General features: G+C 55.3%; 5 protein-coding genes across 5 annotated transcripts; 3 read left to right on the top strand and 2 right to left on the bottom strand.

Moving 5' to 3' along the window:
• Positions 1–781: 781 nt before the first annotated feature.
• Positions 782–1,060, top strand: ColSpa_09109 (uncharacterized protein; the record flags this gene model as incomplete). Its single annotated transcript, XM_049275321.1, has 1 exon — positions 782–1,060. The coding sequence occupies one exon, from the start codon at positions 782–784 to the stop codon at positions 1,058–1,060; it is 279 nt and encodes a 92-aa protein (XP_049131278.1).
• Positions 1,061–5,911: 4,851 nt separating this feature from the next.
• ColSpa_09108 (uncharacterized protein) lies at positions 5,912–7,809 on the bottom strand (the record flags this gene model as incomplete). The annotated part of the gene is made up of 2 exons (XM_049275320.1): positions 5,912–7,550; positions 7,601–7,809. The coding sequence occupies 2 exons, from the start codon at positions 7,807–7,809 to the stop codon at positions 5,912–5,914; spliced, it is 1,848 nt and encodes a 615-aa protein (XP_049131277.1).
• A 3,950-nt stretch (positions 7,810–11,759) lies between these two features.
• On the top strand, positions 11,760–11,951 carry ColSpa_09107 (uncharacterized protein; the record flags this gene model as incomplete). Its single annotated transcript, XM_049275319.1, has 1 exon — positions 11,760–11,951. The coding sequence occupies one exon, from the start codon at positions 11,760–11,762 to the stop codon at positions 11,949–11,951; it is 192 nt and encodes a 63-aa protein (XP_049131276.1).
• Positions 11,952–17,773: 5,822 nt separating this feature from the next.
• ColSpa_09106 (uncharacterized protein) lies at positions 17,774–18,640 on the bottom strand (the record flags this gene model as incomplete). Its single annotated transcript, XM_049275318.1, has 2 exons — positions 17,774–18,447; positions 18,508–18,640. The coding sequence occupies 2 exons, from the start codon at positions 18,638–18,640 to the stop codon at positions 17,774–17,776; spliced, it is 807 nt and encodes a 268-aa protein (XP_049131275.1).
• Positions 18,641–20,785: 2,145 nt separating this feature from the next.
• Positions 20,786–22,608, top strand: ColSpa_09105 (phosphatase DCR2; the record flags this gene model as incomplete). Its single annotated transcript, XM_049275317.1, has 4 exons — positions 20,786–20,800; positions 20,865–21,707; positions 21,755–22,281; positions 22,341–22,608. 4 exons carry the CDS (start codon positions 20,786–20,788, stop codon positions 22,606–22,608), a joined length of 1,653 nt encoding a protein of 550 aa, XP_049131274.1.
• Between the last annotated feature and the right edge of the window lie 1,975 nt (positions 22,609–24,583).

Raw genomic sequence — 24,583 nt, 5'->3', positions numbered from 1 at the left:
GGAAAGATGCGGGAGAGGGGCTATGACAAGAACATGGGGGAGGGCTCGGTTGGGCTAGGTATGCTGAGCGAAGTGCACCAGCAAAAAACGGCGGCAGTGACAGGAGCAAGTAACACGGGCAGCAGCAAGGAGGGAGGACAAGAAAGAAGGAGGAGAGAATCGAGAGTGTCAAGCGTCAGGCAGGTCAGAGGCGCAACGCGCAAAGCCTATGCCAATGCTAGGTGCCAGTTATGCCGTGCCGTGCCTGTGCCGCGCCTGTGCCTGTCGTATCTGGCGGGAAAGTATAGGGGGAAAGGGTCAAAGGGAACAACAGAGGAAGGGGGGGAAAGGTGGTGGGAGTTGCGGTGCAGACGCAAGTGATCGAGAACAGGAGAGGGGCCAATGCCAGTCAGTGACAGGGAGAAACGGGCGAAAACCCGATGTGCGGCGCGGTGCCAGGGAGCAGGCACTGATCACCAGGACGGTGCGAAGGAAGAATGGCAGTGCCGGACGTTCGAAACGGAGCTGGAAGTGTATTAGTGCGGCGGTCAACGGAGCATGAGGCCGTTTCATTGGTCTGCCAGCAGGTACAACAGTCCCCCCTACACCACCTGGTGGGGATGCTCCGTCTTAGTAAGCCAGCCGTTCACTCAAGGCCTGGACGACCAAGGGCGCGCGCACTTAACTTTGACTTGACCACACTAGGCTGGGCCGGGCTCGGCTCCTCCATTTTCACACGGTAGGTCGGGCATCGTCGTCTACCTATCGAGGAGAGAATCCAAAAGGGAAGAGTGACGAAAACATGGCGTACCATGCCGTCCTCCCCTTTACGTCGCCAACCCTTCACTTCCTATACGAGACCCTTCCTGCATTATCTGCGTGCAGCGTGCGCGCCTGCAGAATATCTCCTTTCGCTACGTACGCCGCCAGTCTTGTCGGGAGAACGTCCGTTGCAGCTTCCCTCCTCTCGACTTTGTGTCTTTGGGAGTCCATTGGCATTGGCTCCATTGGGTCCATTGCTGGCCCCTCCGTCTCCGGTCTGCCCAGTATGGGCCGGGCTGTCACGGATCAGATGGAATGAATGGCACTGCGGATCCTACCAGCCCACTCACGTACTCACTCATTCATCACACTCGTGACTTTTATTGATTTTCTACAGAACCCCTCCTGTTCCGTTGCGTCTGCTCATTTCGCTTTTTTCTTTCTTTTTTTTTTTGCTTTTTTCCCTGCAAGATTAGGCATGGACACTCCCATGAATGGAGCTTTGGTAGCTTCCACTTTAGATACTGTACGTACCTTATCTTGCTCCTGCAGCTGAGGCGGGAGGGAGGGAACAAAGAACGAGGACGGTTCCACAATTACCCGGGCAGGAGATGATTCGGTTTTGCGACCAAGGTACGATAGGCGACGAACTGGGCTCGCCTTTTTTAACAGCCCTCTTCCTCTTTCCTGAGGCCCAAACGTTCGTCTGGTCTGTTGCCCCCCAAAAACGACCAAACAGTCGTCGGCTCACGGGTCCGCCGCTGCTCGCCTACACGGCACCCTCATTTCCGCCAACCTTGTGTTTCGGGCACCTCGTGGTTCGTTGTCTTGACCAGAGGCGGAATGGCTGGTGCCAGAGCGCCCGGGTGACGGGTGACAATAGGCAATACACTCGCGTAAATGGGTCGAGCGGCTGTCCAAGGGCCTAGATTGACTCGTTTGGGCCCCATGGCCGTGTCCAGAAGGGCCTCTGACGGACGGCAACACGGCATTCTGCATCCCTTTTCTATAGGCATGCAGTCATTACCCTTGAGTATGCCAGCCAGTGCCATTTCGACACAACAGGTCGCAACGACTGCAATGCTAAGGCGGTAGTCGCCGGGCGAAGCCGGTCCAGGTGCCCCTTTGCCAAGCGTCCACGTCACAGCCTCGAGACTAGACAAAGAGCACAAGAACTGAAGAATGGATTTGGAAGCCCACTGAAGGCTGAAAAGACGGCCTCTCGACCCTGGTGATGCCGGGTCAATTCGGACGTTTCCCTATCGAGCAGCAGCGACTGGCTGTGAACTGAGGGGAACCAGAATACAATAAAAATAAAATTTTGGCAACTCCGCAAATAACCTAGAAACCAAGCCAGATCCTGTGACACGTCTAGTTCTTTGGTTCGACAAGGTGCAGACCCAACTGCTGCTGAACTTCTCAAATTTCATGTCAGTCAAGCCCCCTCCTTGCAGGTGGTGTACAGAGTACTCCTCGGATATTACGTTACAGTGCATTCCCCTCCCTGCCAGGTGGGAAGCCGCGGGCTACAGCCCGTGACAGGCACCGTAGTCATCCATGTGGACGGGCAATGAGGAAGGGGGCCCTCTGTTTCTTGGCTTGTGTGGCTGTCCAGCTCATGCATGGCCCAGGGCATCGAGAACCTCATAGGGCAACTGGCCGTCCAAGTTGGAGATCGGAACGGATGAGTTAAAATTGGCCTCGACCAGAACTGCTCCCCTTAGGCCGCTTTGGGACGCATGGATACGGCAGGTTCCCACCGTCCGGCTGTGTCATGGATCCAGAGTCCCGTTCTTTGATTCTCCATTGTGGCCATGTTACACCGGCTGACTGGTTGAGCCTGGGTCGTCGTTCCCTGTCTTCGTCCCGTCCTGCCCTTTGCGTGGCGGGCCTGGTTCGTGTTGGTCTTGACGTTCAGCCTCTGGTGTCGCTTGAGACGACGAGACCGTTTCGCGAACAAGTAAAGGGATGCAGCAAGAGCACACTGTGCCAGTACCTCCGTTTGGTTGCACCCTTGGGTTGCTTGCTGTGTCCATATATGGGGTATGCGCCTGCAGCTACCGGCGTCTGACATTGCCATGCTGTGTGCATGCATCCGGTCATTGGTCATTCGAAATGAGATGTCAACGACAGTCCCCAATGCTTTCACCTCTTGATTGTTTGTCCTTCCCCGTCCCCAGTAGAGACACTAATGGCCGATGGGTTTTCGCATGCGTATCGAATTGAGTTTAGCCAACGGGTCAAACAATTTTCCGCACAGCTTTCTGCTTAAACGATAACGTCGTCATCGCCGTTGCTGCCAGTATCGCACCAAACATGCATGCTGCAAAGAATCCGGTCCACACTATAATGCGCGCTTAGCCTAGCCGGTGCCCCTTCGAGGCACCATCAACTAGTAGCCTCGTGGTGCCGGTATGTCAGTTCATGCTGGCAGTGTTGTGGTGCAATTCAGAAGTGAATCGGTGGCACAAGATTGTGAGACTGTCGGTCAATTCTGTCCATTGTTTCTCGGACTTGGGAGACTAATACTGCATGACATGCGTGTGCTGGTGTTCGACTGCCGACGATACTTGGGTCGCGTGGAAAGCCTCGGGTCCGCGTGACCTGCAGCGTTAGTCGCCCCCGAGTCATTTGCCCAGCAGTCGCCGTTGTTTGCTGTCAATGCTCCCCCTGTTCTGTTTTGTTATGCTTTGAACGGCGCAAATGAGGGTTGAAGAAGAGTCAGATCGCTGCAGGATCAGAAGACTGATTTCGGGACTAGAGGTCAATTTCCGTAGACGCCGGGAGAGTGGATAGTATGCAGCATCAATCCATGGTATCTGGTAGCGATCTTTCTGATCTCTGGTTGGGTGCACATTTGCCGGTCTACTAGTTGGTGGATGCCAGCGACGCGACGTATTCGATTCGTGCAACGGTGACGTCCCCCGTATCGAGTATCAGACAAAACGGTCAAGTCACCTACTCGGCCAGGGGAACAGGACGACTTGTACTTTGAGATGGTACACGAGGGGTGACAGAGTAGGTACGCTCAAACTGCTTCAGCCAAACAGTCGGTCCCAAACCAGCTGCGCGCTGAGATGTTCAATCTGAGTCGTCCCCGGGCGCCACTCAGATCCCCCTTCCCCATTCCCGTTCCGCTTCACGTTCGCCAGGGATGGCGTCGATTGGCTACATGCGCGCACGATGGCCCAGTGGTGCGACCTATTGGTGCGTTCCGCCTGAGTGGCTCTAGGGCCGTCTGCCAATGCCGCGATTCAACGCCAACGCTTTGGGAAGTCTTGGTACAGCAGCGTTCCCATCGGACGGGCAAAAGCTGATGATGCGTCAATCTGCTTCTCCCGGTATGGCCTGCGCGCACGATGACGTCTGTAGCTGTGGCCCACCGCCCTCAATAGGAGGATCGTCGGGTGTTGGGGGCAGGGTATTGGACTGGCCAGCTGCGCTCGAGTCAGGTGGCATCAGGGCAGGATACTTGGGGATTGCGATCCTCCCGGGGCATCCGTCACCGGTTTCGTGGGTCTCGAAGGGTTTGCACGGGTGCGGAGGCGGATCGGGACGGATCGGACTTCAGAGGAGCGGAGAGACGGAGGGGTTCTTTTCTGAAGGCGGCACCGAGGGTCCGGACACGGTCGGGTACACACCGGCTGTAGGTACGTTGGACAGCCTAGTCCCTGTTGGTAATGTGGCTGGGTTCTTCTGCGAATGGTCTCGCAATCAGCGTCGTCATATGTTGCGTAAGGGTGAGGTTTGTGCAAGACGAGGTAGCAGCCGGACGAATGCAGTGTAAGGCAGCAGCAGCAGCAGCAGCAGCAGCAGCAAGTCTAGTGTCATCGGCCGGCCACCAGACGGGAAGGCGTTGTCTGTCTGGCGTCTTCTCCTCCCTTCCACGCCGTGTCCCTTCTTTCCTCGCCAGGCTGACACTGACAAAGTCAATAGGTAGTCAAAAGCTCCTCCGAGCTTCTCCCGCTGCGGCTCTTCCCTTTCAGAATGGCAGGTGCGATACAGGCTCCCCTCCCCACGAGACCTCGGCTTCGCCCCTCCAGGCAACGTCCGTTCATACGAGCGAGAACAGGCATCTAGCCAAGAAATGTACGAGTTCTGACGTGGCGAAGCAATAAACTCGGCATCCTTGGTGTTTGTGGAAGGCCATTAATTGTGTTTCGTTTTTCTAGTGGTTATCTAAGATGCATTGCCTGCTCGTCGCTGCATTACCTCCTTGTCTTATTATATCCAACTTGACTTACACTGGGCAGACACCCCCTCTGCCCTATCACTCATCGTCGTTGTTTCCGTCTGTCTTTTTTGGTCCTCCATCCATTCCTTCCTTCCTTTTCAAGCTGTTCCCCCCTGTGCCTACCCGTGTAAGTGGCGAGGGGAGGGCCTTTGCTTTCTTTCTTTCTTTCTTCTTCCCTCTCTTCGAACGCCTCCCTTCCCGTCTCGGCGGAGTGGATCACATATTGCAGAGAGCCCGGCACGTTTCCGGTGGGCCCTAAGACGGCATCCACAGCGCCCCTTCTTTCCATCTTCTTGTTCTGGACTCCTGCGTCCACAGGGTTCCTTGCCGGGCCGCCTACTAGTGAGGCATCTCTCGGTTCATCTGGTCCTATTCTCCACGACTATGAAAACCCCAGCGCGTCCAACAGAACCCAGCATTCGACCTTGACAAAGGTTTGGCCGATTTCTCCTGGCGGTCCGGTCTGTCTTGCGACACGGGCCATCTTTTCGTCGAGAAAGTGCCATCGTTGAAAGACGCCGCCGAGCTTTGCCTTTCGCCCTAGCCTCTTGGATGAGGATCCAAAAGGGACAGTGCCCCATGGACTCCGAGCGAGCAGATCCACCGACAGACACAGAGAGAAGGACTTTGATAGCTCCGATATTCACAAGCGAATCTTCATCCAAATTCGCATATGCAAGGCAACGGATGGCGCCGGGAACCCTAGACTGGCCGCAATGAGTGGCCCAGGCAGTGTTACCCCGTCCTGATCTGCCAACGCAGCAGGGTTTCTCGAAGACATTTCCGTTACAGCATGTGAGCAAGAGCCACTCCAAGTCCGCTCATATCCATGAGTTTGGCTTGGGAGGGCTGCGGCACCAACCGGTGCTTCAATCCGGGCTCAATCTCCGCCTTGGACCACCATCCAGCCCACGATGTCCGTTACAGCCACCGTGTTTACAGAACCCCGCCATCGTGTCTGTGTAAGTACTCAACCCGAGGGTCGATGACCTGGTCTTCCAAAGAGGGCGAACATCCTGCCGAGAGCACGGTGGGCGACCCATTTTGGGATGTGTTCGTCCATTCTACAACGCTGCCGGGTGCCCTGGCGATTGAAGCATTGGATGTTTTCTCGGCCCAGACAAAAGGTGGCAGCGCGAGCCAATCAGTGATATCTTCTTCGCTGTCGTCGCACTTCCATAACCAGTCCGGTAGGTTTTCGATATCGTCAGTGCCGTCGCTGTCCTCATAATCGTCGCCATCAGAAAAGCCCTTCGATAGGGAAGCCGATTTTTCTGCGAACGCCGCGAGCCGCTCCATCCGGTATTGATGGACCCGGTCTGCTTTGGCCGTCTTGTCCGTCTGGCGGAGAAGCTTTTCCAAGTTTGCTAATGCCGTCATCGAGATTCGCTCGTCTGCGTCCGAAGTCAGGGCGATGCGAGCCGCCGATTTAAACGAGGCTATTGCTGCCGAGATGTTGGTCATCCGGTAATACTTGACCCCAAGCTCGAGGTTTAGGGCCGCTTCCTGCTCCTCTGTCATACTGTACGCGTTCATGTGCGCCGTTAGTACCTCCACTGCCTCGTCTAGTCGACCTTGGTTTTCTTTGCAAGCCGCAAGCAAGCCTGCATGTGAAAGGGCCATATCATCCAGCCATGGGTGTGTTTGCCCTGAGGCCTCGGCACGAGCGCGGTGGCCGCTGAGCATCGCCTCGCAGTCCTCGGGGTCTTGTCGAGCAAAGATGCAGTCCAGATAGTCGCTGTACAGTAGATGTGTCAGGTAGTTGGCCGGCCCTACGCGCTCCTCGATGTCGGGGAGCAACAGTGCATACAGCCGCATGGAAAGCTCATAGTAATCTGAAAACTCGGTCGCGCCCAGTCTGCGCCAAATATGGGTCAGGATGTGATGGGGCCCCAAGACGATCGGAATCAGCCCGGCGAGATAGTCAAGGACTAGCCTCAAGAGGTCATGCTTGTGGTGTCGGTCCAGGTACCAGAGCAAGCAGACCGTCCGGGCAACGAAATCCGGACTCTCGGCTGCGACGATCTCCTTGAGCGATTCGAAAGCCGGTCCGAGGACGCTGTTGATGTTGATCTGGTCACCTCTGATCATGCAGCGGTTAACCAAAGCAAAGCTCGCGATGACCCTCTCGAACAAATCGTTACTCCGGTCTCCCTGATTGAGTCGACTGTTCAAGCAGTCGACGTTGAACTCGCACGACCAAGCTCCCGAGGAGAAGGATCCATCAATATAGTCTCGGAACAAGCACAAAACCTGCTCGGTGCTCTGCATCTCCGTTGTTGGTGCCAAGGCTCTTGACGGGCTTGGGGGCGGCGAAGGGGTTCGACAAGTCACCTCGAGGGCGGTCTGCACGCTGGGCGTATGGCCTGCCTTGAGTTTTGCCATTAACGACGGGTTACGCTTCAGGTACCGGTTGATGTTCTCCAGGTCTACAAGCTGCCCGCGTATCCTGAACTCTGTCGGCTTCTTCAACATGTCTCGGTCCCGTTTGAGAAGAATGATGGCTAGAACCTCGTCACCCTTGAGCTTTTTGTCAAGACCCCACTTCCATATCCTCGACTTGTACATCTTGACACTGCACGTGTCGGTGAGCAAAGGGCGGAAACCAGACGGGGGTGTACTTACGTGGCGACAAACTGATAGTCACGTTGCATGATTTCCATGACCTCCTTCAACGATTTCTTTTCTTCCTGGTACAACCGGGTGATAATCGGACGCTTGGTTTCCCATATTTCGGCGGGAACGCGTTTACGCGGCTTCACTGACTGCCCGGGACTTGCCACCTCGTCAGCTTCGGCACTGGGCGACATTCTCTTCTTCGAGGACACGACCATGGCGGGCGCTTTCACGACGTTCACTCCGTTGGTGTGCCGAGTTCACAGCAGCGACAAGCTCAGCATAGATATTGCGACACAGGTACGGTCAGTCTGGAGTGGTCTTTTGTCGAAATCTCCTTGAACCTCCACGTCATGGGCTTTCGTTCGAGGAACGCGGGGAAAGAGTTCAACACGTTATTTGGAAGCAAGAAAAAGGGGATTCGGCGGGTAAGCAGACGAACCCGCTAAGCCCGGCAAGGCTCCATGTTCCCGCCCCCATTCGAGCATGTCCCGTCTGCTGGTGGTGGCACTGGGCCCAATGCCACCCTTGTCGGCGGCAGCACACAACCCCTGCAGCGTGGCAGTGGTGGCTCTGCAAAGAGACCTTGCATTTGCTATCCGTACCAGTTGTCGACCTCCAACGAGCGGGACGGCCAGGCATGCCCGCTGAACTGCTAGAGTCTTCCACTCTCTCTTTTTCCTTGCAGGGGAGAGAAGGGCATTTGTGGGTATATGGCAGGGGTCGCTCAGCAAGGAGCAACAGGCGATCAGCAACGGTCAGACGCCAGCGTGTGGTGGTCTGCATAGTAGCAACACAACCAACCGTAAAGAGCGTTGGGATAACTGTGAAGAGTCGACGGCCGTTGAGCTGACGGTTGCGCCACCTGCCTCGCAGACCAACATCGCCGTTTAACACTTGCAGTAGCGCCTCAAAGACGAAGGTTATGTTGACAAGGATAGAGTCAAAGATGATGCGGTGGAATCTCCACAATTCCATCAACAATCTTCTCACAACACATCTGGTTGCCTAGCAGTGGCCCTAATTGACCTGAGACCGCTCGACTGCCTGCTTGTGGCGGAGCTGCCCCCAGGGCTTCGGCTCCATTGACACCGCGTTCTGTTGTAGCAGTATTCTATCGACCTTGAAAAATGTCGCGCTGCTGCCTCGTGGTACAAACACTTCACTAACACACTTTGGTGCAAGCTCTGAACTGAGCCCATTCATAAGAGGTTAAGACTGGGTGGTCGTCAAGGCCCGCGGAGTGGGGAAACGAACGGTTGTCATCAAGCACCTGGTCAATGCTTCTGGGCCTGACAAGCCTGGATCGGCGCTCTAACGAGACGGGTCCCGTGTCCGTGTCCGCACAACGAACCGCTTTCTTGATGAGGCAGCATGTCGACAAGGCCAGCTAGGTTCGTCTGGCCTATGACAACTCGCATTCAACAGTCAATGATACAGAAGCTCGCCTATTTGGCAGGCTGATTAGCAACGTATGCGAACTGCCCTGTTGACGATGGGCAAGATTACAGGCTTACAGCAACCGTTTGGCGGCGGCCGCGAAGCCTAGCAGAGCCCCAGGAAAGTCCCACTTCATAATGAAGGGGGGCCTCATTGTCGTTCCGTGAAGACCACACTTCCCCTTCGTCGGCTTTATTCTGTTAAGGCGGATCGATTCGTCAATAAGCCCCTAGGTGTGTGTTCGGCTTCGTAACAAGCAAGTACCCGGCGTAGGACAATATCAATCATAGCCCCTAACGGCTCGTGGCCAATGGCCCATGATTGTATTGCGGGCTTCCGTCACTCGAACGTCGAACCCGTGAACCAGGGCCGTGGGAGAAGTTTATATACCTCAGATGCACCCTATATGAGCGCATGCTTCTTGAGCCAGCTCGCGTCGCAATCGGTATCAAGCGCAACAATAGCGGCAGGGAACCGCATTCCCAGGGCAACAGTAGAAATATGTCGAGCGCTGTGCCTAAGTCCGACAACCATTCCAATTGCTCGAAACCCAATCCGAATGCTAGTTAAGGATTGTTCCGAAACTCCATGCATTAATATTCGACACACTACATGGCTGATTCCCGCATGGACCTTGAAGCTGAGAACGGAAAATGAGTTTGTTCGAACAGCCATCGGGTCATCCGATTCCCCTCGGCGGGGCTTCATGGAACGACGGCCCCCGTCTTCCCCACCCAAACGTCCTACCGTGCTGATTAAACTAGCACATAGCCAACAAAAACCCCGGCTGTTTCGGTGGATCACCTTCTCGTGCGTCGTATGGACCGCCAGGAAGGGTGACTAGCTCCCATTGCCCTGGTTCACGGGCAGAGGACATTCGGCAAGTAAAGGGTGACCATGTCATTGGAGATGAGAAGTAACGAGGATGCGGAGAGACACAATACCGTCGAGCAATGACGATGGTCCCCAATCAGGTTTCGCCCTTGTGGAGGGTGTCCAGCTGCTGCCTGGCCGCCCTGGTTGAGTCTCGTTCGGTTCAACCCTTTCCCCAGGTGCCTTGGGCTGCGGCGCGGTGTGCGTTTTCTCTCTCTCCAAGCTATCGTGTCCTTCACACGAGCGAGTAATCCCTTGAAGGAAAGGCAGCCAACCCTGCCTAAACCCTCAGATATCCATCATTCACGCCTGGTTTCTGTGGTTTTCTCAAGTCTACCGAGATCCACCGACGAATTGTCACAAGGGACGCTCTCCGACTCCAAACCCATGCCGGGAACGGTTGAGCTTAGAAAACGCTGGCTTTTAAGTGACTGTCGCAAGTATTGCTGGGATGAAGGGCATCGCGCCAACGGGTGACGAGACTTTGACTCATTGATGGGGTCATTCGGTGAGAACCGGACATTGTTTCGACACTAACTGCGCGTGACTGCATCTACGTTGAGGATGGTGATGACACTTGCGAATGACTAGGAGTTCGATTCGGGCCCGACCCAATCCACGACCGATCTGGATGGCTGCCAACACGGAATCAAAGTCAATCCGATTCCCAGCTAGGCCGGGAAACGGGCCTCGGGATTGGCTCAAGCTTCAGCCCTATATTGCTGCAAGGCAACGATGCACATGAGGTTGCGATGGCGAAAGATAAAGCCCCTTTTGGTCTGGCACCACAAGATTCCCAAGAACATACTGCAGTGGCGACTCCGGCATACTCGATCCTTCAGAATTGCTCGATTTCAGAGCCGCCAGGATCTCAATGATGAAGGGTGCGTCCTACGCATTGCGTTGCATTGAGGCCATACAAAATTGCAAGGTCCGCATCCGCAACATGATCCATCATTGGGCGATTGACACGAGGTGATGAGCCGCCTGTGTCTGGTAACCCACACCCAGCATATCCCGGTCAAAATTCTGACAAGCAGCTCCCTGGACTGGCATACGCACATGATCTGGCACGAGGGGACTTTGGTCGGTTCAGATGTCGAGGCGGTTCTGCAATGGCTGTGAAGTCGAGAGCTTGGGGGGCATCGGACGTAGCCCAGCGTCTCTCTCTTTGTTTCTCAAGATTTCTCCCGTTTCTACGCTGTCCAGGATGGTTTTGTGTTCGAGGCGGAACAGATTATAGCTGCAAAAGTTCTTCCTTGGGCATAACGTTGGCCGGCTCCATAACCGGGGTTCATCAGGCAGATTTCTAATTGTGTCTAGCGAGACCCTCTGCTGCCTACCTTGGGCTTGTGGGGGTGTGGACTGGACGCGAGACCACCAACGATACCATCTTACGACTCTGCCTAGAACAATGCCAAGCTTTCAATGCCATTAGAGGTGCTGTGAAGCTCCGGTCTGCCGTTTTTCAGTACACCTCTTCCAAGCTTCAGCCTGGATGGCTGGTTCATCGACTTTCCAAAGTCCCTCCGTCATCCATCTGGCCTCGCCCTTGACATTTGGGGATTGGGCAGAACTTCCCTTCTACCTACACATTCCTGGGAATATAAAGCTCGCGCAAGGCTGTCTTCAGAATGAGCCGACAAGATCAACAACCTCTTCAACCCTCCAAGAGTCTTACCTCGTCCCACCAAACACGGCGCATCCAAACATTACATGCTCGCCAAGAAGCCTACGACCTCCTTCGCCAACTCCAAGAGACTACGGTATTCTCGAACACAAGCCTAGCCTGTTGACCACGGCTAACACAACCTTGATTGTTTAGATCGCCGCTCTGAGAACATCAGACAACACCATGGACTCTAGCAACTCCTACGGCGGCAGCAGCTCAAAGGGCACCTCACCCGATGACAAGACCAAAGCGTACGACCAATCTGCCATCTTCGACGGCCTCCTTCCTCGGATAGAGACGAGAGGGCAAAGCAAGCACTCGTCGAAGAAGAGCAGCGGCAAGAAGAAGGAAAGCAAAAGCTCAAGTCGACAGTAGGTGTCATCGAAAAACCGCCACACCGCAGGCGCTGACGGATCCCATAACAGCTGAGAGGCCGCTGACCTTCCACAAATGGCTCGTATTGTGGAGCAAACTGCGACCAGTCCTTTGTGCGTTGAGTCTCGCGGTGCGGTACGAGCTTCACGGGGTGAACAACAGGTCATCCTCGAGGCGGTTAGCAGACTCTCGAGGCCCCTAGGGTTGTCAACTTGGCAACTGGCTACCGCAACTGGGCTGGCCAGGAACAACTCCTCTCCGATCATACAAGGAAATAAGGGGAAGAAGGCAGGTTCATTGGTCATGGTTCTGACCACTGGTCAGGCAGACTTCAGTTAGTAGAGATCTCGGGCCAGTGTTGTGTTCCGTATAGATTGAGGCTGGAACGATTTCCGATGAATGTCGTTGGGGGCCGAATGGCGGATCGGAATACATGGACAAGTTGAAACGGGGCAATACTTCATAGGCGGAGGTTTGGGCTGTCACCGGCGTTTGATCAGGTCTATTGTTGGCAACATGAATGGATTCTGTACACGGACTTTGTATTTGTTGTACTTAACATGCCTTTGCTCACATCTTCCTTATTATCCTTGATTACACCAAAGCCCAACGCCTGCAAGTCGTCCCAATGCCGAAAGGTTCATAGTAGTCTACCATCTCTCAGGAGAGGTATCAAGCAGAGCGAGGTAGACCCAAATAACGTCTAAAAGCCAGTCAAATGAGGCCGACGATATCTGTCAACTATAGTTCCGAGCACCGCAGCGGTGTTTCGTCTGATGCGAATACGATCGTTGCAACATGGGGTCCGCGGCCTAGGGCCGACATTTACGAAATGAGTGGTTGGACGAGAGGCATGTTCTTTCTGCAACCCCCCTGGTCCAGCATCGAAGCGAACATGATGGAGGGGCAGGGATGCCTGCAACCCCCCCCCCCCTTCGACCCCACGACTTTGATGGCAGCACCTCGATGGCTGTCCCGGAGCGGTATAGCGTAGAGTCGGCCGCCGGGTGGGGACTCGTGGGAGGAAGAAGAATGGTATCAACGACGGGCCTCTCTCTGATTTGCCTTGGTTCGGGCAAGCATAGCGTTGTCGAAAAAGGAGCTCGGGAAACATCGACTGCAACGTCCCGGGGCTTGGGAGATGCTGGGGGGGGGGGACCCGGGAAGAACGTGTGCGTCAACGAGCGGCCGACCGTGCCAGAGTGAACCCAGACGGCGGGAGCAGCGTCTGGGGAGGGGGTGCACGACGCCTAGCCCAAAGGAAGAGGGCGGAGAGTTGATCTACGACACATTCCTGGCTGCGGTTCAACTGGAATTGCGTATCTATACCAGTCGTTGACGACAACCGGACCTCGCCGGCGGCGGCACAGTTCGCCATGTAACGTAAACTACCCACGCTATGCGGCAGTGCCAATTGTATGTTTGCTCTTCTCACCTTTTGCCGCAGACGCGCTGCCGAGCGCACGCGTCGTCCGCACCCTCCCCCCGGGGGGACTAGCGCCACCCCCGATGGATCACAGGTCGTCCAACCCCGGTAGCCGGGCGCATTAGACTCCCGTCATCGTGGCGCCCAGCGGGCGGCGAGTGTGGGCAGGACGCACGAACCATGGGGTTTTTCGTCTGTGTAGTGTAGTAGTCAGTAGTCAGCAGTAGGCAGGGCCCCGGAGAGAAGTTGACGCCCTTGCTTCGACAGCCAGGTTGACGCATATGCGCTCGACTAGGCAGCGCAGCGGTGCCAGTCTGCCCTACGTATCCGTTGTTTTGGAACAGCGGGACGAGGCTATGAGGTTCTCAAGGTTACGCTTCGGAACTCATGGGGGCCTCAGGATTGCGGGCCTCTCCAGTCTGACTTTCTGGCTCAGCGGCGCAAGGGATAAGACTCCTTCGAAAGGACTGCTTCGTGGTTCGCGATGAGGCGCCCGAACCACGAATTGGCCCAGTGGCTTCGGTTGCGGCCGCAGAGGAGTCAATGGGCTGGGTAGGGTACCCCGGAGTCCTGATTCCAAGGAACACATGCAGCCCTTTGGCTATTTTCTTACTTGGCTGCCATGGCGCAACGCCTCCTTCGATCGATGGAGCCTCGACGCACCCAGCGGCAGCGTTTGTGCGAGTGGGCACACCCGCGCCATAACAGCCGACGGCGGACGGAACAGACTGGGCTGGCTAATCATGGTCGAGTATGTACGTGTTTCCTACTCGGGAGGTCGAGTCCATGTCGCCCACCGGTCCGCTCTGGATGCACCTCGGGTCGCTATCGTTCATGTTTGGCCAGTCTGGAGACCCGCTTGATCCCGCTCCCCAGGAACCGACACAGCTAACGACGTCGGGTGGTCTCCAGTCTACCTACATCCCGCACTCTTGGTTTTGGTCGGAAGTCGCGTTCTGGTCATGCTGACCTCGCTGAACTCGGCCGAGGGGGAAATATTGCGCCGCCCCTCTTGTATCCACAACGGCTGATGCCTCGCCGTCCTGCCCGAAGAGCGCGAGGGCCCCGCTGCCCCGGTGAACCGCTGGCGGTGTCGCTCCGAGTTCACGCCGGGTCACGGGGACCCTTGGGAGCCAGATGGAAAACTGTTAATGCCCTGGGCTCGGTGTTGCTATCGTGGTCCGGCGGTCCACGCCGACCAGACATGGACTTTTCCTAGGTTGCGAAATGGCCCCCGTTGCCCCGCGGGCTTAGGAGTCCCGTCACAGTTTGCTAGGAATGTGCGGATCTTCGCCCGAGGGAAGGATTAGGATCTCTGGCTCGTACCATGAGGCTATTCAGACGTCAGTGACAGCGACGGCAACCGCATGCAGGAGCCAGGAAGCTGCTTACATGTCTGCCTGCAATGCAAAAGGCTAGCCCTCTGCAGGTCAGTGGGTGTAACGGAACGACTTTGGCCCTTGGCCCCCTCTTGCTTACTTTCCTAACGGCCGCCGCTTCCAGGCTCCGGGCCCCTCAACGGTTCCGTCCAGGTTGCTGACGGGGGAGGCTAGGCAGCAAATACGAACGGCCCAGTCCCGCTCTCGAAACATCTGACCTCTCCCTCTGCCGAAGGATCGCGGCATCCTTGCGGCAGAGCATGATGCGCGTGGCCGCCCTCCCCCCTACCTCTTTAATCATCCTGCTCACTCCGTCGGGATCGCGGATTTTGTGCGGACATATAAATCCGCGTGGGTCTAGTCATGTCGACGTCCCATAACGCTATGCTTTAGTCATGCTGTCCGTCAACCCCGACGGCACTGTCCTTGCCTTCTTCCAACCCCGTTCGGTCTGTAAGGGGTGACGAAACGTCGTCTCGAAGCTGACTGGTTGCTGTATGCTTCCAGCTCGGCTTGGTTCATCAGGAGATGAGGCCACTGGGCCCGGCCAAGATACCATTCCCCCGGTTCCGCCGTGCCTTTGAGGCCAGGCTCAGGTACATGGATGGAGCTAAGCAACACCAGCCGTGCGGTACTGAGGCCATCCACGGGACCCCGCCCACATACTTCTTTCACCTGCAGAGTACGTTCCACTGATGAGGTCAGCGTGCTGTGTCAATGTGTTTGCAGTTGCCTCCGTATGGCATCATGTCCTCGCCTGTCTACCCCTGGTTACTTCCCGCGTCACTGGTGCTTGGCGTTTACGGGGTCTCGCTGTCGGTCGTAGAAGTCACACATGACATTCCGCAACGCCTCTTGGGGTGGGGGTCATGGACTTGAATCAAGAGCACTGGGGGGGTTGATAATTGGGTACTTCTATTTCTGCTGTGTCGCTCCCTTGAGATTGTCTTCTCAGGGCCGAGAAGTGAAGGGTCGGTTTCATCGGTTTCTTACATCATGTTTACGAACCGAGTTGTCTAAGGGCTATAAAAAAGCGCGATAAAAAAGTGCAAGGCATAGACAACTCTTGGACATAGAGGGGGTTGAGTGTTGGTTCGGGGATATCGGATGCCGCTGGGTCGGAATTGTGCCTTAGTTTCTTGGCTGGATTAGGAAATGTATGTACGATGACCTTCTGGGAGATTGGTGAGGCTTTGAGCCTTGTCATTGGGGGTCCCTCCCGAGTCTGCCCCGTGGTCTTCGTATGCTCGGGACCTGCGGGCGCTGGAAGCAGTTAATGCTATTCTGACAGATCCCTCAGACATGGCGGGTGGAGACCGCGCTGCTTATACTGGGAGTATTTGAGATAGAACAACAAGACAATACGAAGCTGAGCTTTGGGGGTTCTAAGTATGCCTTGCGAGCTCGAGTTGCGTGTTCGTGGCATCTGTGAGTGTTAGTGACCAGGGTCTAGACTGGAGGGGGGTTGCGTGTGTTCTCATGCTTGAGCATGTTTATCACTCTCTTGCAATGGTTGGTCAGGGGCCTTGACGGTGACATCACCACTACCCTACGGATACGGGTTTCCCATGGGGATGGGTACTGTCTCTTAGAGAGGTATCGATGAAAGGATAGGGTAACTTGTGGGTTTGTTGTGATGGCGAGGCGTTTCGGCATGGAAAGCTGTTTGTTGAGTGCGTCTTGTAGACAGATTTGGCTTGAAACGAGGGCATAGTTCTGGGGTTTTATCGTCGGGGATCGTTGGAACTCCTCAAACTATGCTTTTGAGGGGTTGAGAGATGAGTGTTTCTGTTTCAACGAACGATACTTAGACTGATAACGAAGATCCGTGAGGTGTGATGTCGACAACTTGGCTAGGATCCAGCGCGGTGTCTTCAGTCGGCCTGGAAGAGAACATGTTGGGGCCTTACATGCTAAGCCAGCGAAGAGTTCGGCCTTGTTCGCATCTGGGTCGGACCATCGTTGAAAGGACTGTTGATTCAAGGCTGCTAAAAAGGTCAAACGTCCCTAACGATGCTAGGAGGTTCTGGCGTTCCCATTTCGATCGTTCATATGCTCCAGGTCTTAAACACGCTCTGCAAACCCTTGGTTCGGCCTACTCGCAATAGTATAAAAGGCTTAACTGAAGAAATGATCCCCTTTGGCAGATATGTCTCCTCAACCCGCTCTTTTCTGTAAGCCTCTGCTACTGCCAGAGCTGCTGATTGCCTCGAGGTGTGGACTCGTTGATGGCTCCGTTTCCTGCCGGGTTGGCTTGCAGCCTCCTTATATGAACGATAATCAACATTGTATTTTGCTGAAACTTCAAGGAGAAGCACCTCTGAGGTGTCTGGTACCCCCTCAATGTTGAAGTTGGCTTCATGCCCGGCATTCCTTGAACGGCTTGTTTCTCTTCACCTTCCATCTGGCAACTGCCATTTCCTAACGGGACTCCCTGTATGGATGGCGTTGATCCTCCGCCATGGGGGTACTTGAGCATGATGGCCTGATGCATCAGCTCTTCCAGAATACTCTTCCGCTCGCTCCAAGACATTGAGACTCTTCTACAATCGCTAGCCTCGTTAGACGTTTCGTCACAAATGCGAAAGATATCTACGCGATGATGATACAAGAGTGCATACTCTCTAGTCCCTCATAAAACTACGACATCGGATGCCGCCGGCTTCTCATTTACGAAGAGTCAAGGCACACAAGCGGCTGGCTGGTACGCGCTTCTCTCTGTGGAAGGCTCAAGAGGTATCTGGGATATGGGAATATAAAAGACTTTTAGTTCTATCTCATTACTGTGGAGAAAATTCTTGTTGAAAAGACGCGCATTGTCACGCCGTCCCGCTTTGATTCCATCCTCGTCCGTCCTTGGACCAAAGACGTGTTGTACTTTCGAGTCCTGCGGTTGCGTCCCCCCAACCATTCGTCGCAGACCGAAACGCCGTCCACCTCTCCTCAGGCATAGTATACAGGCCCATCGTCGTGACCTTCGCAGCCCCCCTTTACATCAGGTCGCGTTGCGCCTCTCACTAGGCGGCAAATCGCTTTGCTCTGGCCTCCAGTCTCGCCTTTTCGGCAGGGTCGACGGCAGCGCTGCGTCTAGGTTCGCGATCGCCGCCGCCACCGCCGCCGCCGCCGCCGCCTTGACGCCCACCAGGACGTCCGTTCCTGTTGCCTCTACCGCGGCGTCCACGGCCATCGGTGCTCTGTCGCTTGGAGTCGCGTCCAGGCTGCTCGTCGGCGCGTTCGGGACGGCCGCGCTTAGGGCGTCTCTCGGGAAGGGCAGAGTCGAGACCAGCAACGCTGCCGACCTCGATGCCGAACTTCTTTGCGCGCTCGGCCTTCTTCTTGGCCTCCTCGTCCTCGTCGATACCAAAACGCTTGGCGCGGTCAGCGCGCTTCTTAGCTTCTGCTGCGGCGTCGGTCGCGTCGAGGTTGAGGGCGAAATTCTCCTTTGGCGCCTCATCGGCAGTCTCTGCGGCCTCCTCGGGCTTCTTGTCCTCGCCGGCTGTCTCAGCCTCCGGCGCAGCCTCGGGTGCGGCTTCGGTGGCGGGGGCTGTGGGCTCAGCCGCGGCAGACGCAGGCGCAGACTCATCGGCAACAGGAGCGGCCTCGGCGGCGGCGGCGGGCTTGGGTGCTTCCGCGGCCTTGGCGGGCGCGGGCTCGTCGTCGCTATAGTCAATCTCGTCCTCCTCTGCGGTAGCTGCGGGATTGTGTTAGCTTGCGATCGGTGGAAGCGCACAATTGGGGTCGGTTTACGTACCAGGCGCGGCCTGCTTATCGTTCTCCTTGAGGCGGTTGACAAGGTCCAGCTTGTTGCCCGTGGCGGGAAGACCTCTCTCCTGGAGCAGCTTCTTGAGTTCGGGGACCTTCAATGAACTGTAGTCGGTAGCCATGTTTGCGACGGTGCGATGGAGCGGCGGCAGCAAATGATTAATGGATACGGTGGCTGGATTGCGATGCGACAAGGTTGCGCAGTCGTTTGCAGAGAAGAGATTGATGATGACAGGGAGGTGGAACTGGGAAGGCGGAGAGAAGGAGCGGTCGTTGATGGATCGTCGGGGGGTTATGACGATTTTTGAGGCGCGTCGTTGCTGCTTTGGTTCGCAGGACGACAAGCTTGGGGAATTGGGAGGCGGCAAATGGCAGGCAGATAGGCAGGTACTTCCTAGCTCGACTGCGGGAAAGGGGAGCGCCGCGCCCACAGCACGCCTTCTGCTGGAGCTCGAGGAGGTACGTACCCATCGAGCTCGTGCAGCTAAGCGAGCATACGGGAGCACGGGCCAATGTTCCTGCATCAGACCAAAGGGGATGAGAGTTATTAATTAGGTACAGTACTGACTGACCTATAGTCAGTCGTTCAGTTGATGGGAACTGCTGAGGTGGAACTGGCTTGGAGAACGAGGTGTGCCGTTGCGAAACTTGTAGCACTCGTCCACAAATAACTGGCGCAGAATAGAGCCACAAAGGAAGCCCAACGGCGCTTCTTTTCGGATGCTGCCCCTCCAAAGATGGCGTGCCTTCTCATGTCAGGGGATGGGCGTCATCAGACCGTGCCTGTATGTTTTCGGCTGGAAAACAAAGACCGCCGGTCAAGTTAAAGCCATTCAGGGGACCAGCTCAAGTGAGGAATACTTCGACTCGGCTCTCATTGCCTCAACATGCTAGAGATGAAGTTTGTTATATGCGAGGTAGTCGGGCTTGGCATCTTTTCATCATCCGCGGCAACACGGCTCTTGCCACCGAGTCAACTGCACGTGACAGGAGCACTTTTCTGCTTGATGCCGATGCCGATGCCGATGCCAAATGCTCGACAGACTTCCAGAAGTTGTATCGCGTTATTGAGATCGAGTGCCACGCGTCTGCAACCCACTCAGGCTCATGCCAGTCGCTCAGTCATGACAGCCGGATGATACCTCGGCGGCGAGGGATCGATCAGTGGAACCTCTACTGATCTGCAACTCAATCGACCCGTCCATACTTCTGTCATCCGGAGGTGAGGAGACTTGACGGTCGTTATTTCATCTCGTCCTCCCTAGAAGCTGTGAGCAACTGGGAGGATGGCTGCGTATTAAACTCAATTGAACAATGACGCGCGTTCGTGGTGCTGAGTATATCAATAGAGGAGGACACGAATAGGGCTCTGGCCGATGTGCGCTGCATGTGCCCGTCTATTGTCTTTCAGACTTCAGACCATGTCGTCTTGAGCTTACGCACGATGGGTGGTGGCAGACAATGACATGGAACGGGAGGGCCCACCGGCGGCATGACATGACATGGACATGGACATGGAGGCTGCCACTTGGTCAAGGTAGACGTAAAACGCAGTGCACAGCATGCCCGCTGCTGCGTCGTCGCAACTCGGCTCATGTAACACGATGCAGCGTGCTCGGCAGACGGCAAACGGCAAACGGCACACGGCACGCGGCAGACCATACCGGACCAGACATGGACGCGTCGAGCTACCAATTGGCCCATGGGCAGTTGGCCATGGCACGTGCCAAACAGCTCTTCCCCTCTGCATTCCCCCTCTTCAGCGGTCATCCATCCGCTTTTCCTAGCCTTGCGATAGAAATGAAACCTTGACAACCTAATCGCGGCTACGTACCCTTGCGGCCCACCGGGCGCAAAGAGAACACAGGGCAACCACTGCTGGAAGTGCTGCTACCCCGGATTCTAGCGGCGGCTCCACCCAAATCGCCCTCTTACCTTACCTAAAGTTAAGGTATCGACCGGCTCGATTGCTCCCATCCTCGTGCCTGCTTCTGCTCCTTTTCCCGAACCCCCCTGTCGCCCTGCTGAGCTGTCTTTCGAGCTGACAACGAGCTCTCCCGCGCCACTCGCAACGCTTTGTTTCTCTGTATATCCGACCTGCGGGCCATGGTATGGCCTAGACAGTAGCTTGAATTAGGCTCGTCCGAGCCGGTTATTCGCGTTCGTGTTCCCCAAGCCCACCCGCTGCTTCCTCAATCACGCCGCCATTCCTCGAGTCGCCACGAACGACCACACTCTGCCTTGCGACAACGTCGAAGCCGCCCAGCATGACGCGCCGTATAGTAAGTGCTGTTTTCGGAGTGTATCCGAGTAGGGAGGGTCGTACTGACATGTTGCTTTCCGCAGGTACGGACGATTATCCAGCTCAGCGCGGTGACGCTGCTGACCTTCCTCGTCGTCTTCTTTCTCGACCGCAACTTCCGAGTCCTCCCCAAGTCGATGCATCATTACATGCCCCAGCATCACCACGGCTTGGTCCTCACCGACATTACAGTAACGAAATGCTCCACCCTCAACGTGTTTTCCTCGTGCAACCTGGATACCGAGAAGTGGCACCGGATCGAGAAGGACCTCTACCTGGGCAAATCATGGACGACGAGCGCGTACGTGCACGTCGCACGGAAGAAGGAAGAAGAGCTACTGGCCGAAGACAAGGTGGTGATGGACGTCTCTGTCGGCCGGCTCGACCCGACGACAACGAAGAAGGGCGAGGAGGATGAGCGATGGGAGAGCCGACCGTACGGCTTGTGGGTGAAGCGATCGTCCAACCAGAAGAAGAGCGACTCTAAGAAGGCCGTCACCGGCATCGATGTGCTCTTCGGCGACGATGCGGTCGAGGCGCGCGACGGCTGGGAAATCACCGGCACTGCTCTACTCCTCCCTCCCAACCAGGACGTCCCCGTCACGCACATCACCCTCCGAAGAGGAAGCCAGAAGGAGCCTCACAAGCCGCAGCCGCGTATTCCCGAAAATGGCCGGTTCAAGATTGTGCAACTCGCCGATCTCCACCTTAGCACTGGCGTCGGAAAGTGCCGTGACGCGATGCCCGAGGGCTACAACGGTGGCGTGTGCGAGGCGGACCCCAGAACGCTGGACTTCGTCAGCAAGATCCTCAATGAGGAGAAGCCCAACTTAGTTGTGCTTAGTGGAGACCAAGTCAACGGAGAGACCGCGCCTGATGCGCAGTCGGTGAGTAAAGATGTTCGGTTGGTTGGAACGCGAGCTAATGACGCTAGGCCATCTTCAAAATCGCCCAAATCCTGATCAAAATGAAGATTCCCTATGTTTCAATTTTCGGTAACCACGATGATGAAGGGTCGCTCCCTCGTGCCGCTCAGATGCAGATCTTGGAATCCCTGCCATATTCTCTGGCGAAGGCGGGACCAGAAGACATAGACGGCGTTGGCAACTACTACGTCGAAGTCCTTGCTAGGGGCAAGTCGGACCACTCGGCACTCACACTTTACATGTTGGACTCTCACTCATATTCGCCTGATGAGCGCAAGTTCCACGGCTATGACTGGATCAAGCAGAACCAGATCGACTGGTTTAAGAAGACCTCGACTAGCCTCAAGAAGACGCACAAGGAGTACAGCAAGGTCCACATGGACCTGGCCTTTATACACATTCCCCTGCCTGAATATAGAGATACAGACCTCGCCCTCAAAGGCTCGTGGAAGGAGGGTGTTACTGCACCCAACTACAACTCCGGCTTCCGTGATGCCCTGGTCGAGCAGGGCGTTGTCATGGTCAGCTGCGGCCAGTAAGTTCCTCCATCTTCCCAAGCTTTTTTCTAAGAAACTCTTTGCTAATGTCAAACAGCGATCACGTAAACGACTACTGTTCCCTTTCTCTGGACAGTGAAAAGAAGCCCGCTCTCTGGATGTGCTACGCTGGTGGCGCAGGATTCGGTGGGTATGCAGGCTATGGCGGATACCACCGCCGAATACGCGTTTTCGAGGTCGACACCAACGAAGCTCGCATCACCACTTGGAAACGGGTAGAGTGGGGCGATACTGAAAAGAGGATCGACGAGCAGATGATTGTCGAGGCAGGCAGTCCCATCGGCATCAGAGAAAAGAAGGCATGACAGGACTCTTTGACATCTCATCTCATTCCAGAAAACGAAAGACGAAAAATATGGAGTTTTGGGTGTGGTTGACTGGTGTTTGGGTTTGGTTCATCAACAAGTCTCAATGTCAGACTTTCGGTATTCATAGCATGTGTTTCTTGGCTCCATGACAGCATCGGCAGTGGATTGGCATGGCAACAGAATGATGGCCGGGCGGAGTTGATGCGGTACCGGGTGATGTGTACATGTGTTTTGGGTAGAAAGATGTAAACGACCTCTTTACTCATCCATATCTTGTCATTATGCCAGCCGGCACAGTTTTGAACATTCGACCGAGATGCGTGACTTCAGATGGCTTGAGAGGCTGCCGCGTGGGGTGGTTTGTTTGATCTCGCCCGTGGCTGCAAGTGGACGAGGGCTCGATGCGAGTGGCCACGATGCTTTCTACCCGAACCATGGTTCGGCGCGACTCGGTACATAAAGCTTATTCATGTCACACAAACACTCGCGTACCCTTTTTAGGCAGCCTTGGGGGGTCCAGGGCAGCAAAGTCTGCAGATATGCGCTTGATCGTTGATCAGACGGCCACTGGTCAGTGAAATCGCAGATGTGATAAAAGGCACGCCTAAACCTTCCAGATGAGAAACCAGGCAGCCGTTCTAAACCCCGACCCGGCGATGGACAGGCATTCGAGCGGTGGCCAGCTTTATCGTTGGGCTATGGTTAGACTTCCGCACCACTTCTAGATTAGGTTCGATGCGGCAGATGCGTCGGGTGAAACGATGTGTCTTCCGGAGCTGTTCCTCGTAGACGAAGTACTTTCCCTCGTTGCTTGTGTCTGTTGAACGGCAGAACATCAGAGGCATCAAAATCAGGCCGCTGTTGAGAGCGTTGTTGAGACGGTGAGAAGAGTGATGATACTCGAGCCAAAACAGCATCCATCGTAGCATATATATCCATGGGTAAAAGCTATACAGCTTGTCTCCTGATACCATCCGCTCTAGTCTCCTACAACACCGGCATGATGGTTGTGTGTCTGCCGGTGGGTTCCCTCCCGCTCGTGGCGGTAGGCTGATTGGAACAGGAACGGCGCTCCAGGAGTTTGTCCTGTCACCCTACTTTATCCAGTGTTTTGCCCCATTGCGCTCCGTAACAGTCTTCTTGACGTTTCCGTCGCCATGAATTTAATGCAATACCGCCCTTGGGTTATTTGTTCAAGATGACGGGGTTTTTAACCGAGCTCCATGAATCCTTTCCCCAATGACAGTGATGAGAGTGTGGACGCAAGTCACCTCGGCGCTTCAGTCAGTTTCTGCAACCTTTCTGGGCATGTATTAATGGAGTTTCCTAGGTTGAATTAAAGTTAATCTGATATGCGGATGGCGGAGGACTTTTGGTAAGGTAAGTGTATTCTTAAAGAGTGGCTTGGTTACTCTTTGCCGTCGAGTGTGCTTGCTGCCCGACTGTTACCGCTGTGGGAAGCTCTTCATCTGACTGAAACACCCTTTTTGGGCTGTCATGTTGCTGAAAAAGGCACGTCGGGGAAAAACTATGATTTGGATGATTGGGCATCTTAACTCGAACTGTACCTTGTTCGGGCCTCGCTAGGCGTACTAGACCAACTTTAGGCCATCATCTACTACTTGCCCGGACTCTACCTTGGGGGGTGGGGGGGCGTGAACTGAGAGGCTACTCAACGTATTGGGCATCAGTCTCGGCCCTTTCTCTCTGATGAGGCAGTCTGCGTGATATGCGCAGCTGTCGGGTGTATGCCAGCTTCGTACCCCTAAGGAAAGTGTTAACACTGAGTGAAGGGCTTGAGAAAGCGCTTTCGTAATCTCCAATTGTCTGCATATAAAACATGAGCTCTTCACACCATCTCCCAGCCTCCAGTCTCCTTCATCAGCACATCTGCTTTTTCGACCGTTTCATAAATCAGCAAGCGTTGTCTCCTTTTTTATCCCACTTCCAAGATACCCAGCCCATCTCTTCT

The sequence above is a fragment of the Colletotrichum spaethianum genome (assembly GCF_022836535.1).
Source record: "Colletotrichum spaethianum MAFF 239500 DNA, contig26, whole genome shotgun sequence".
In the NCBI taxonomy this organism is placed as follows: domain Eukaryota; kingdom Fungi; phylum Ascomycota; class Sordariomycetes; order Glomerellales; family Glomerellaceae; genus Colletotrichum; species Colletotrichum spaethianum.
This window is presented reverse-complemented; position numbering and strand designations above follow the sequence as displayed.